General features: G+C 41.0%; 1 protein-coding gene and 1 long non-coding RNA gene across 10 annotated transcripts in view; one reads left to right on the forward strand and one right to left on the reverse strand.

Annotated features, from left to right (window-relative positions):
* The window catches only part of depdc5 (DEP domain containing 5, GATOR1 subcomplex subunit), a 39,312-nt gene extending 29,219 nt beyond the window's left edge, over positions 1–10,093 (forward strand). For 7 of the 9 annotated variants that reach the window (XM_053437191.1, XM_053437184.1, XM_053437188.1 and 4 more), the window contains 4 exons: positions 2,243–2,412; positions 4,753–5,060; positions 6,905–6,987; positions 7,067–10,093. In XM_053437191.1, coding sequence (XP_053293166.1) covers positions 2,243–2,412; positions 4,753–5,060; positions 6,905–6,987; positions 7,067–7,365 — 860 coding nt within the window. In that variant the 3' untranslated portion in view covers positions 7,366–10,093. The remainder of the gene's footprint in view (positions 1–2,242; positions 2,413–4,752; positions 5,061–6,904; positions 6,988–7,066) is intronic. The other 2 variants (XM_053437189.1, XM_053437190.1) reach the window with 1 other exon arrangement.
* On the reverse strand, positions 6,707–14,522 carry LOC128454041 (uncharacterized). Its single transcript, XR_008341589.1, has 2 exons — positions 7,939–14,522; positions 6,707–7,380 (listed from the first exon to the last, which is right to left on the reverse strand). It is a non-coding gene; the product is annotated as an uncharacterized LOC128454041 (long non-coding RNA).
* Positions 14,523–15,038: the final 516 nt, after the last annotated feature.

The following is a 15,038-nucleotide window of genomic DNA, read 5'->3' on the forward strand; positions in this document are numbered from 1 at the left end:
TCACATTTAGTAGCCACATTAAACTCCTTTTCTTCCCTTCTCAGGCCCAGTTTGTCTATGTTTGTGACTAAAACTGCATAATAGTCTAGCTTGCAGTACTTAAGTTGTCCATTAGATATCCCTACCAGCATAAGTCTATAGCAGGGGTCGGCAACCTTTACTTTCAAAAGAGTAATTTTGCCCCCTCTTCCCCCAAATAAAAATTTTCTGGAATCTGAAAAACAGAATGAAGTGCAGCTAACTATCGTATGGGCAGGTTGGCAATGCAACTGCAAAGGTTATGTTGTCAAAATGCTTAATTACTGGATTCAGTTATAATAAAAATAGTCTGTCTGATTTTCATTATTAGCCATCCTTGTTTGTCTGGAAACCCAATTTTACCCAATGCCTTCTCAGTAACATTTGAATGACTGAGGTAGGCCCCAACCTGTGGTTTTATCTCCCATGCTGAAAATTAGACCCACTCTGCCCCTTATTCTCTTTACTTTACTGTTATGTTATGTTTTCAACAGAGATTACCACAATAATTTAACAGCTCATAATGCTTCCATTATTATGATCTGAAGAGAAAATAAAATGGAGATCAGTTGCTTGAATCCCTAAAAATTTGTAAAAATGCAATGGTTACTGTTGTATGACACTGTGTTTGCTGCAAAAAACAAGACCAATGTTACATGCTACATGTTTCTAACTACCACAGAAATTAACACTCACCACAGTCGCTTTTCATCCTGCTCACACTGTGGGAGTCTTACTCTCACCACCACGCTGATTCTATGTAACATCTTTCCTGTTCTGTGATACAGATACTGGACTTAGCACTGATACCCGTGGGTTGTAGATCTGCAATCTGATGGTTGTGTTTCCAGATGTGTAGAGCATGTCTGTAGTAGTTGTTGTAGTGATCTGCCCACAGTGGCATCTGTCTGATGTGGCCACAAATTTCCCAGCCCCTCCATCCAATAAGTGCATGCTGTGTGGTTAGTGTCTTGCTGATCCAGGAGCAGTAGAAGCTGGTGTGCATGCTGTGGTGTTAGCGGCTGTTGTTCAGTAGTGCTGTTGTGTGGAATGTCCTCGCCTGTCACTCTCCAGCTGGCTTTTCAACAGAGAGCACCATCACAACGCAGCATGTTGTGACTGTGTTCTGCTCTGGCTCCGTTCTTCCCTCATACAACTGCTTTATTATACTACAAGCTTCATTGGTCACCTCCACTTATTTGTAAATGCTTGCACATTTTAAAGCGACAGCTGTAATGCTTACTGTCAGTGTCTAATGACTGTATTCACCACTTATTTGTGATAAGTGGTTATTTATTATAGCAGGAAACCTAATTTTGAATTTATTTTGCAGCACACACATACACACAGCTTGAAGAAAAAGTAGTTAATTTCCATATCTTACACACCCTGATTAATGAAATTAATTGAAGCATCTGCATAACTTTCATGTCTTTATTTTCCATTTGGAAATCTGAGAGCTCTGAGAACAATATGTCTCTCCTATAACTTTATATAGCTTTCTGGATTAATTTCACTTCGACCATGATAAGATGCCAGTCTTGTGAATTAAACTGGGTTAACAGATGGCATTGTTTGTTATAACTTTTCTCAATCTGCAATGTGAGAAAAACTGGTTTAATGATTGAATGTCAATGTTTAAGTTGTAAAGGAGACAAAGCAAACGTTCACATGCATTTTTTATTAGGATCCTATGATTTATGATTTAATTGACTAGTATATAAAAATTGCATCATTTCAGGAATGAAAAATACTTAAAACATAATAATGAAAAAAAGGTAAATATTACAATTCATAATTAAAGTAAACTTTGTTTTAAATTAATCTAGCATCATAAAAAAAAACTCAACAAAATGTGTCATTCATAAATGTAAAAATTAAGCTTGGAAAACCTATAGGGTAAGAATATAATGAGTGAATTTTTATTTCTGGCTGAACTATCTCTCACTTTTCATGACTGGCAGCTCCGCACTTTCCTGTTATGTGTGGTGACAAAATTTAAAACATTTTTTCGTTTTAACAAGATGACAGTAGATCGGATTTAAAGTGCTTTTGTGGATCAATAAATATGTATCCATAATATTCCTTAACTCAGTGTTGACAGACTTGAGCCTCTTTTATTCCTCCATTTGCCTAGCTATCATGCCATCCACTTCTCATTATTTTGCTGCCGGTCTTCCTGTCTGTCCATCTCTCTCTTTCTCTGGCTCCTTCTTTCCTCCAGCTGCTACAGTCCCGGAACAGAAGACAGTCACGCTGGATGTGGATGTTAACAACCGCAGCGACCGTACTGAATGGTGCAGCTGTTATTACCATGGAAACTTCTCTCTCACAGCTGCCTTTGAGATCAAACTACACTGGATGGCTGTCACTGCTGCAGTGCTCTTTGAGATGGTAACTTGACAAAAACTATGATTTTCTTTCTCATCAACATAGATCTTATTGCTGAATTTTGCAGCAGTACTTAGATACTACCCATACAAAGATCAATATGGTCGACAAAGTAGATAGTACAAACCCTTGAAAGACAACACTTAACTAGGGATGCACCGATTTATCGGCCGAACATCGGTAGCGGCCGATATTCGCCTCGTTAACTGATATCGGCTTATCGGTAATAAACTTGACTGGGCACGTGCCGCGGCTGGGGGAGCAGTCGCCCTCCTCTCCGCGCCGCCGGAGGCTCAGTGTGCGGCACCGGGAGTTCCTCATCCGGTGCCGCCTAACGGCGTCGCTGGTGCGGGGGCTTTCTTTCTCTTGGACCGCGGGGCGGTGTCCATCGCCGGCACGGAAGGCGGGCCGTTGGAGGGGACCGGGTACGCGGTCAGCGGCGGCCACTCTGGACGCGTGTCGGGCCCTTCTTGCGGATCACCTCAGCTACCGCTGGGGGAACCCTCTGTTCGCGCGGGGGGGGCACCCTGCGGTGCGCCTCGGCTGGCGCCTAGCAGCTGACTGAGAACTGGTGCGGACCAGGGGAATCCGACTGTTTAATTAAAACAAGCATCGCGAAGGGCCACGGTGGGTGTTGACGCGATGTGATTTCTGCCCGACACTAAAAACAGGTAAAACTGAGGAGGGCTTGTTAAGTTATCTTGACTCACGCAGTGTAACTTGGCATAAAAAGTATGAGCGTAGAGTCTGTTTAAGTATTTTATTCTCATGTGCACCGGCTCTATTCATCCGTCTCATGCACAGGTAACAAGGGACTTGACAACATATGTCATACACACAGAAGCCGTAACACATCTAATAAACGGCCAATACTGCTACCGTAAATCAATGAGAAGAGCATTCTCTATAATGATACTTTAACAGGGCTGTTTTAGACAGGGTAAAAAGGTGCTGTTTTAAATTACCCTTGTGGTATTTTGACCAAAATATGTTACAGTCATTTCATTAAGATCCCAAGGAACCATTTCAACTTGCGGTAAAATGGGCATAATATGTCTCTGTTAAATAAAGTTTAGTTAAATCAAAGATTGTTTCATAAATCTGATTCAATTTGTGCTCATTAAAAGATAAGAGTGATGAAGGGCTGAACATTTTTTAAATAGTGCTTTTAAATAATGATTTAATAATTTTTCTGGCACAAAACGGTGAATGAATAACAACAAAAAGAAAATAAACAAATATTGGTATCGGCTATCGGCCAGATTGTTATTTTAAATATCGGTATCGGTATCGGCCAAGAATTTCCATATCGGTGCACCCCTACACTTAACCCAATGTAGCCTAGCCCTGTTAAAATATATTTGGACCATCTGTGTACAGGTTATTGACCTCACATTTGTAATATGTATTCTTAATTGACCATGGAAGTGAAATGTTGATTTTGGTGCTAATTGGATAGGTGATACTTTCAATATTTATAGTAATCGAATATAAAGGCTACCCTCTAATAATCAGTGTGCTTTCACTCTGTGGACTAAGTTGAACATGTCATCTCCTACATCCTCTGATAAACTACCGCACTGGTCGGCAACTTGGTCAAGCTGCGGGTGGAAGTTGCAGCAACATCATTTCAATATTTTTATTTCCCCTCACTGTAGACATTCAGTGACGTCACAGGCTTAGAACTCTATTATGGACAGTCGCCAAAGTGCTTGCCCATTGTGGGAACTGTTGGGTTTGTTTATGAGAGCAGAGTACTTGAAAATAATGTGGTCAGTTTCTATGAAAATGTATCACTATCTATATTATATGAACATTTAGAGGCATCAGTGTTTTAGAAGTTCCATTTATTTTATATGATTGATCAGAATTTTGTATGTCCTTCCTTCAATAATCTCTTAATAGCTTTGAAAGGGGCCTGATCTAGAAACCAATTAAATCAGTGATAGGATTTCAATACTATTTAATATATATTACACTGGGTACCTCATAAATTGTAGAATTTTCCTTTGGTCAGTTTTGCTGACCCGAAGGTGAAAACTGAAGCTCAATATCTTAAAAAAAACCTGTTTCCAGATAGAACCCTTGTAATTTAAAATCAAATTTATTTGCAGCGCACTTTACAGAGCCATACAGAGAATTAGAGATAAATAATAATATAAAATACTTGTTTAAGTTGAACGTGTTGTCTGTGTATGTGCGTCACAAACAATTTACCTTGTCACAAAGCTGGAGGATTCTGAAATTCGGCTTTAGTTTCACTTAATGAATTTTATAACAACTCTACCGAGACTAAAAGTGTCATACTCAACTGCCAGTTTTTAATTAGCTGTTGTCTGTTAGGTTCAAGGGTGGCATAGGAAAGCAGCCTCGTGCGGCTTCCTGTTGGTTCCAGTGCTGGAGGTTCCTTTCGCTCTGACATCCTACCTGTATGGAGACCCACTGAGAGCCCAGCTCTTCATCCCTCTCAACATCCAGTGTCTGCTGAAGAACGGAAGTGACAAGCTATTTGAAGGTATAGAAGCAATTAGATTGAATGCTATGTGTGTGATAGTAGATTATTATCTGTGTGTTGTCACATCTTTAACAGGTTTTGAACCAGAGACATACTGGGAAAGGATGCAGCTCTTCCAGGAGGCCATACTGTACAGGTTGTTGCTATTTTGTGATTTTCAACATTTAAAGTTAACTTTGACATTATATTTGTGCTTTCTTCCTCAGCAATGGGATATCCTCAGAATAACTTTGGTTATTTTTGGGAGAGAAATTATTATAATTCAAAGAATAATTTAACTTGAGAAAACCAGTCTTCCCTCTCCTTGATTAAGTTTGCTTTTAACCATATGTAGACGGATGTATTTTGGACAATTATACAAAATCTTTTTCTGTCTCTGAGCCTCAGTACATTCAATTTGAAATAAAATAAAAGATATCACATATGAGAGCTATGTGGAATTGCTAGCTCTACGTCAAACCCTCCTCCTTTACCCGGGTTTGGGACCGGCAAAAGGATCCAAAAGAGACACTCTGGCAGAGCAAGTTATTATTTTTTTTAAGTTTGGTTTAGTTTTCAGGGCCTTGAAAGGGTTCAGTTTCACCACGTTCCACCCTAGAGGTGTGGAAATGTCTTGATTCTTAGATGCATCACGATGTGGACTCTGCATCGATGAATCGATGACTCATGTTTTCCAGTGACAGTGAAGATACATTGACACTTATATCTCGCTCTGTAAGCCAGGGCAGGATCAGCGGCAGCTTTGCGCAATTAATTTGCAGTCTGGAGGACGGGGAGCGTGGGTTTCCTCTCTGCTCTTACTGCAGCTGGGACTGCTGCACAAGGCTCCTGGGAGACTGAACAGCTGTGAGTGCTTTGGGACGACAGAGGGGCTCACGGCAGCACCCGCTGCAAATGAGCTCATTTGCTCGTTGAGGGCAGTAACTGCAGAACGATAAGTCGCTAGATTTGTTGCTAGTTGCTTTTGACAAAAGTTGCCACAGGGACTTGGAAAGTCGCCAGATTTAGCAACAGTCGCCAAGTTGGCAACACTGCTTGAGGGAATCCTCTATCATTTGGCGCAAACATTCACTTGAATTTGGATTTAATTTTGGTAGATCGAAGGGCAAGGTCACATTGGCTTACCAAAGTATGTTTTCTTGAGTGGGACATATTAAGATCGTCTTGAGGGAATGACTTCAAATTCAATACAAACATTGAGCTCAAAGATTAACTAATTGGATTTTGGTGCCTGGAGGTCGTTATTTTATAGGTTACCTTCCTATTCTCTTCTCTTTTTTTTAAAAGAACTTTGCCTTAATTTTTTTGCTGATAGTGCATTCGTTTTTTATGTAGTTTATACTTGTTAACATACTAGTTGCTGTTATTCATCCCTTAGCGTCCTTTTTAAGGTCTTGACCTTACTCTTTAAAGTTCCTTGAGATAATTTATGTAATGATTTGGCACTATACAAATAAAATGTAATTGAATAATTGAATCGAAATTAAAAAAAGATAAAATTGTAAATGGTATATTTTTACATAGCCCTTTTTCTAGTCTTGATCACTCAAAGAACTTTGCAGTACAGTTTTATGTTTACCCATTCACACACGAATTTCATACAGTGCATCTATGTGCAGCGACTTCTCTATGAGAAGGGGCAATGTGGGATTCAGTATCTTGCCAAAGGAAATGTCGGCATACGGATGAGGGAAGACTGGGATGGAACCACTGACCTTTTGGTTAGAGGACCCACTACTCTAAACCCTGAGCCACGTGTGTAAAATAAAATTGTATCTTAGATTTAAATACATTTTTATTCACAGTAGCTGTTTAAACCTTTAAAAATTCAATTACAAAATGAAACTGACATCTTACTAAACATTCTGTTCGTAGAATATCTCTAAAGGCTCAGGAATGAGGCACCAATATATTTTCAAAGCAATTTTTTTTCAAAGAGTCTCAGATGCAGGAATCGATATATGTTTCTCTTTCTTCCAGATTTGGCTTCGTGCACGACAAGTTTTCTGCTTCTGCTTTTAATTTCCCCTCTGAGAACAAACCCCAGTACATTCACGTTACAGGTTTAATTCTTTTATTAAGTCACATTTGCTGCTTCTTGGTCACTAGACATGAAGCTTAAATCCCACTTGTTCCTGTCAGGGACCTTGTTCCTACAGCTCCCATACTCCAAGAGGAAGTACTCGAGTGGACAGCAGCGCCGCCGCCGGAACTCCACCACCTCCAACAGCCACGGCCCGTTCGGCAGCGAGGAGCAGGTCGGTTACTACTGGGCCTACAACACCATGCTGACCAAAGCCTGGAGGACAGGTCTGCTGGGTGACGAGAGGCTGTCTGACCGCCTGCTCAGGGACTTCACTGACTTCTGCAGCAACAAGGACAGTAGACTGCTCAACTTCTGGGACAGCTGCCAGGACAAAATGAACACTAGCGCTCCCTAATAGGACGAGAGATGGCTGGAGGAAAAAATTATGTAGAGGACAATAAAAGGACTGTGATAGATTGAAAGAACAATTTTATGACTAATACACACTGAAAAAAGCAACAAGAAGGAATTAAAACACTTGGCTGATGACTGTTTAAGTGGAGAAGAATATTATTCTAATGTATTGTTGCTGCTGTTTGATATATATATATATAAATATGAGTCAAAACTGACAAAATGCTGTAAATCCAACGATTGAGCAATATAACAGAATCCATTATAGGATAATCTTGTTATATAAATATGCAAAATAGATTTTAAAATAAAAGCTATATTTAAAGCTTTATACTTAGCCTCATCTCAAACACCCCCGAGGGTGGCGTCAAGTGCGCTGTTTACCGATCAGCGTCAAACATTGTTATTTACAGAACTGCGTCGTACAGCTAGGTACTAATGCAACATATCGTTAGAAAACTAAGACTATTCTGATGTAACCATTTCAAGATCCGATCACCACAGCCGGTACAATCAACGTCTCAGTCAGACCGGAAGTTAAAAAAAATACGATCAGAAAGTTGACGCGACTCACCTAAGAAGCTTCATGTTAATCCACAGATCGACAACATTCCAACAAAAACGGTGTTGGTACATTGCCAAAGGTCCAGACGATCCAATCCAGTAACATAATCAGTCTTAAAAAACACTATTACATCCAAGAATAGCCACTGTCAGCTGTTGCATAATGTCAGCGCAGCCACCTCCTCCGTGTAAACTGGGACGTACACTCCCTCGTAATTTCTGTTTTTATATAAGCAAAGATCTCAAAAGGGTGGGTAGCCATATCCTATTGGTTCAAGTGAGCTGTCAATCTAAACTTGACCCAATCGGGGCTGGCATGAGCTGGCATGGGCTGTCCACAGCCTGCATTAGCAAACGAGTCACCTTGTTTTTGGAAAGAGCCTGCCCCTCTTCTGACGTGTAAAGGCTGAGCCAATTGCAACAGATTGTTCTGATGACTGGCGTAATGTTTAACCAATGAAATTTCCCAAATTATGATACGCTGTTTGACGGGGGACTTGAGGCCGAATTATAGTCGGGTTGCACGCACGCACGCACGCAAGACACGCAACACGACCCTTTCGTGCCCTCTGCGGGCTTGCGTGCGTCCGCCAATTTTTCTAACTACACGACAAAGCGACGCGAGCCTCACGCAGCCCGCAAGGCTTGTGATTGGTCTGCGTTCTACATCCCGTCCGGAGTCTAGTTTCCGGTTTCATGCCCCACAATACGCGGAAATCACAGAAGATTTAGAAGAACGAATATGGACCAAATAGAAGAGCACTTGGCAGAAGAGATCCGAAAGTATGACCACTTGTATAACCCGTCAGTGACTGGCCGATTTGTCCGCCAGAAATAGGCTATGAGGAGCCGGAGTGGCGATGTAAATAAACAGTCGACGAAGAAGAAGAAGTCTCTTCTTTGTGTGTTTTGTCTTTGAAAAAAAACGTTACTCCGCCTAGGGTTCTGGCGGTGAATTGCGTTGCAACACGCGCAGCACGTTAGAGAAGTATAAACCAAAACGAGTCCGTCGATGCAGCTGCGTGGCCTTCCGTGGTTGCAGTCGCAGGACTATAATTCAGCCTTCAGAGCAAGTCACTGCGTAACACCGGGTTCACACCGGACACGGAAGCGACGGGCAGCGCTAATTATATCACCCGTTGATCCAGTAGTATAAAAGCATATGCTTACTTGTTGCTCCAACATTCAGCAACAGCGTCCCAACATTTGTATTTTTTTGTGTTGTCTTTATACAACATGTTCCGAGAATCATACAACTCACTGTACTTCTCCACTTCAATTCTTAATTTAATGTCATCCATATTGAAGAACTCTCTCTCTTTATCTTTATGACTGCTTGTGTGGCTGTCGTGGATGGGCAGAGGGGGACATTTAATAATGTGGTTGGTAAAAGTGGTAAAATTAAAACTCCTGGACAACAGAAGGTGAATACAAAGTATGGGATGCATATTTGATAATTTATATCATTTAAAAATTTTCATCAATATCGTTTAAAATCATTTTTCAGTGTGTTTCATGTTGCGATACGCCCGCGTCAAGCGGAAAAAATAGACTCGACGCCGAAAAGGTCGCTTCACGGCGTTATGCAGCATTGACGCGGTGCTTCAGCGCCCGGTGTGACCCGCACAATGGTTTAACATGGGAATGGGAGCCAGCTGTTATTTAAGGCTTGGCGCTGCGCCTAGCCACACTTTGGCATCGCTTCCGTGTCCGGTGTGAACCCGGCGTAACAGTGTCCAGCTGGTGCCAGAGCTTCGTGCATCAGTGTTTCATCCCCGTCGTGACTGCTACATGTTGCTAAAATATAGGAAAGATGTTTATTTGTATAAATTTTAAACCATATGACCGGTTTTGTCTCCTTTATATAAAAGTATGATTTTGAGTGTAAAATTACCCTTTTTAGCCTGGTTGGTTACCATGGTTACAAAGGGTCCTTTGGAGTCTCCAAATGGCCTTTGTGGAAAACGCCTAGACATGCGCTTAGGAAAAAATCTGTCAAATATACATTTTCTGTGGTATTGTTATCAAATTTGAACTTGGGCTAGTCAAGGCTTCATGCTAGGGTCCCATTGTGTTTTCCAGCTCATAAGTCCCAGCTAGAGTCATCTGCAGGCATCTGTTTATTAAAAAATATATTCAGACGGAAATAAAAACCTTCTACTTCACTGTGTGCCAACTGCTATTACTCAATGCCAGTAGCAGTAAGTGTGATTCTGGCTGTTAGGAGGGGGGGGGGGGGGGAGTTCAGAATGGTACCTTTCAAAAGAGACCAAGATCATGCATGTACTCCAAATGGTTCAAGAACAGCTTTCAATTTAATTTGGGCATTCCTCAGACAGGCGTTTTAGGCGAATCTCACCCGCCTCTTATTAACTTTAGAACAGAAGTACGGCCCAGGGGCTTTTTAATCCGGCCCGCCGATCTTGTCCAAATTTTTTTTTTTTATTAAAAAATAAAGCAAAACTAAACTTTGTAGTTTTGCTTTAAGTGCATTCCTTGGGGTTGAATGCACTTATTGTAACTCGCTTTGGATAAAAGAGTCAGCTAAATTAATTTGACCGGGAGTGTGGTGTATAGGGCTTGAAAGGGCACATGATCTCCCTTCAATTTTTCGCTTTGCCCTGTAAGCCCTTCTATAAATTGAGCGGTTCAAGGAAACGAAAAGTGGACAATGAGTGCAGTGTTTAACACGAAGTGGAAAACAAAATACTTTTTGCTACGAATCTACTACCTTTGCTAGCAAGCAGTCAACGCAAGAACGGGCGGCTACGACTCAGAGGTTGGCGGCTAATTAACAGACTCACCAAAAAAAAAAATCATCGACAAAGTGCGAATCAGGAGTCAACTACCAAGGCAAGTTTTTTGGTATCTTCGAAATCGCAAAGGCTAGCAAGCCTTTCTCCGAAGGCGAGTTTGTAAAAGAATGCATGGTACAGACAGCAGACATCTTGTGTCCGGAGACCAAAATCAAATTTGAAAAAGTCAGTTTATCACTAGAGCTGCCAACTCTCAAGCTTTCGCCGTGTGACACACTCTTTTGCATGTTTTCACACGCGCACATCCAATTTCTCACGCCCAAAAAAAAACGGATCTTTGAAAATAAAAACTATGACTAAATCTATTTTAACTTTCGTTGACAAGACGAACATGTTTTTTGGTTGACTAAGTCACAATCATTTTTTAAAACATTGTCGTATCAGGCCGTCATGAAATACCAGGAGCAGGCGAGTGTGTGTGTCCAAGGCCATGTAGCGAGACTCCCTACATGGGCATGGTGTGACTATGACGTTTATTTCGGTCGTAATCCCATTCAACGTACCTTTGCGTATCGTTGTTTTTTTCCAGAGATTTTGGGACGGTAGACATGCCAGAAACTCAAATTAACGCTACAAAACGACTTTGGGCCCCACAAACAACCAGAATGCAGGGCACAACATGGAAACAACCAAATTAATTCCAATTCCCTGATATTTGAGCCACCAACGTGGTGGCAACGTGCGCGGCAACCAAGGAGCAACATCCTGGGCTGAGCGATGAAGCCGATATGGAGGTGCAAAAAGCTGCAGTTCCATGGGAATCCGCTACGCCTGGCTCCAAGAAACAGAAAGTCCCATTGACTCCAATGTTAAAAAGCCCGACTTTAGAGCAGGATTAAACCTGTTTACAGCCTGGTACAAAAATTGGTTTTAGTCTCAATCACAAGGTTATTTCTTCATGACAACTCTGAGGGGGGTGAATTTTTTTCTAACTCCGTCGTTTAAGCGATATAGCGGTTTGAAATTCACGTGATGTCACAGTCAGCCCGACGACTGTAACTCCTAGCCTGGTGCCTGGTCGGCTCTACCTGAGCTAACAGGCTACTCCCCGGTTGAATAATACGGTTTGATGTTCTGCTTGTTCTCCTGACGGACAAGTTAAAGACATCTGCGCTCCCGTTTCTGTTGTAAGTACAGTTTAGTATTTTATTTAGATGTGTTATTCGCAGGTAAAGGTGTCTCTGTATCTGGGTTGTTAGCTTAGCTCAGCTAGCCCGGAGGCAAAATACCAGCAGTAATGGCGATGCGAATGGGAGTTATTACCGACATGAACCGATATGAGCCGGTCCCCCAAGCAGAGAGAAGCGTTAGTTTATGAGGATGAATCTGAGACAGGAGACTGTGTGTTCGGACAATATGCCCCACCACATTAGATATCTGATGTAATGTAAATTTGTTTCACTGGCCAAACCATTAGAATTGACAATGTTACACAGATTCTTAATCTGCAGAAACAGATTTACTGTGGTCAACTGAAACGTGAGTATTTAAAGTCACATCTGCATTTTAAGAGCAGCTGTTTAAATTACTTCTCCTAAAGCTCTTTATTCAGAGTATTGGTGTCGATGTGTTGTAACGTGTTACAGTGAAAACTAAACCTGTCTGCTACCTTCAGTTAATCATACATCGTTAATCTAAGGCAGACTTCGCTGAATTATTGTGTTAATTATAAATAAATTACAGGAATTTTAACTCTACTAGAATAGACCGTCTCATAGAGCATTTGAGGCCACCACCTATTTCCTAAGCTGAAAGGATTAATATCTGATGAACTTTGAAGTAATAAACTATTATTTTTACCATGTAAAAGTCCTATAAGGAGTTAACCTGGCACATGTATGACTTTACATATCTGTGTTTGTGTTGAATGTTCATTTAGGATGTCCAACATGAGACACAACTGGTATCCAACCAGACTGTACACTGAGTCATCACTTCAACACTGACTCCAGGTACAAACCTGTTTTCATTACTTACAAACAATCAAAGCAAAGTATTACACATAATACATAATGTATTAAATAATATATGCATTACTTTTAATGTGAAAGAACTCCATACCGTACATTCATTGTCTTGGTGTAACAGATGTGGGACACGTGATTTTGTGACTTTTTTTGAGTCTTTTATTCACCTGCTGAAACCTGCAGAAACCAACAGATTCGCTGTGAAAACCTTTTTCTCCGTTCAAAAATCCTTAGTGAGACAAAAATACACTCCCTACTTTTCTTACAGTACATAAAACACAGTATACACACCCTTTCCTTTTAAAAACTACACACACCAGTAACATATTGTTGGGCAATCAATTATTAAATCAAAAAGGAAACCCACATACCTGCAGAAACCAACAGATTCGCTGTGAAAACCTTTTTTCTCCGTACTGGTACTGGGCTCTGGGTTCGTATCCTCATGGTTAAATGCACATATTTTAAGTCGCTTTTGATAAAAGTACTGAACGAAATAAAACATTTTATAATAGATCAAATGTATTTCTACCTCATCTGTTATATTCAAGGTGATAATCTCCCAAAGAGCTGTTGATAACAGTCCACATCAAGTCTCTCCACTTCCCTCAGTGTGAAAACATAATTATATAATGAGAACTGTTTACGACACTGGTGTGTGGAGATTATAATCATATCTAAACTGTCTAATTCACTCTAAAATTCCATAACAGGCTAAATAAACGAGGTGCAATAGTAATGGTGGATATACCAGCCTGTATCAGAATATTTGTGAGACATAGTTACTATCACATGCAACTGACACATGTAGCGTATATTGATATTAACTTATTAAAATAAAAATTCAAGTCGCAACCAAACACACAACTCTGTAGTTAACTTGCTTCAATCTGTTCATTAGACATGTTAAAAAAAACTAACTTTTATAACAATTACATATTAAAAAAAACACTTTAGGCATGTAAGCATATGATGAAAGATAAAGCAATAGATTTTGGTTGTGTAGTTTCAAGGTTACTTACCTCTAGTTCATGGTAAAGATGGCGACCATCCGGTAGCAGCGGTAGCTTGTTAGCACCGGATGTTAGCATGTCGCCAGTTAGCCGCAGCAAAGAGCTCTGCTGCCGTCGCTAAGCTGTGGGTCGACACTCTCGCTCCTCTTCCTTGCCCATTGATTGGTTAGCCAGGAACCTAGGAAGAGTCAGCACTGGCAAGGTGGCCCCGGGGGAACGCCTCCGACTAGCCTCATTCTCACTCTGCAGAAACCAACGGGTGACGTCAAGGACCCTCTGTCCATTTATATATACAGTCTATGGCGGCAACCCCCGTCACCCCCGACAGAATCTCACTCCAAGGTTTTTTGAAAAGTTGGCAGCTCTGTATCACGCAGGACTGTGACTCGCCGTGTGGAACTGATTGATGAAAATATAGCCAGCCAATTAAACAAAAACTTTGATTCCTTTGAGTTATATTCACTAGCACTGGATGAAAGTACGGACGTAAAAGACACTGCTCAGCTCCTCATGTTTATGCAAGGCATTTATGACAGTTTTGCGATAACAGGAGTTTTTGACCATGGAGTCCATGAAAGGAACAACGCGGGGAGAGGACTTGTATAACTAGGTGTCTGCTGTCATTGAAAGAATGAAGCTACCTTGGAGTAAACTTGTCAATATCACAACTGATGGATCTCCAATTTTAAGTGGAAAAAATGTTGGGTTGCTGAAAAGAATCCAGGACAAAGAGGAAAACACTGACCAGGATCTTATTTTCCTTCACTGCATCATCCATCAGGAATCCTTGTGTAAGTCTGTATTGCAGCTTAATCATGTCGTGAATCCAGTCGTAGAACTTGTGAACTTTATACGAGCAAGGGGATTTCAGCACCGTCAGTTCCTTTCCTTGAGGAAACTGATGTGGATCATAAGGACTTGCTGTACCACTCTCGTGACCGCTGGTTAAGTTTGGGGAAAGTGTTACGAGTGTGGGAGCTGAAAGAGGACATTATCGCATTTTTGGAGTTGATCTGACAAATTACCTGAGCTAAGCGACAAGAACTGGCTTAGAATGAGCTGAATGTGAAACAGAAGGGGAAAGATCAGTTTGTTCACGACACATATAAACATGTGAAAACCTTCAAATCCAAGATCACTTTGTTCTCCAGACAAATTGCCAACAAATCTTTCCCCACAATTGCCATGCAGTAAGAGGCACCGCGAAACGCAAAAAAAATACAGCAAATCACTTGGGGACCTGCATGGAGAATTCTGCCCTAGGTTTCTTGATTTCAAAAACATTGAGCAGTCACTTCAGCTGGTGTCCTGTCC

The sequence above is a fragment of the Pleuronectes platessa genome, chromosome 13, assembly GCF_947347685.1.
Source record: "Pleuronectes platessa chromosome 13, fPlePla1.1, whole genome shotgun sequence".
In the NCBI taxonomy this organism is placed as follows: Eukaryota; Metazoa; Chordata; class Actinopteri; order Pleuronectiformes; family Pleuronectidae; genus Pleuronectes; species Pleuronectes platessa.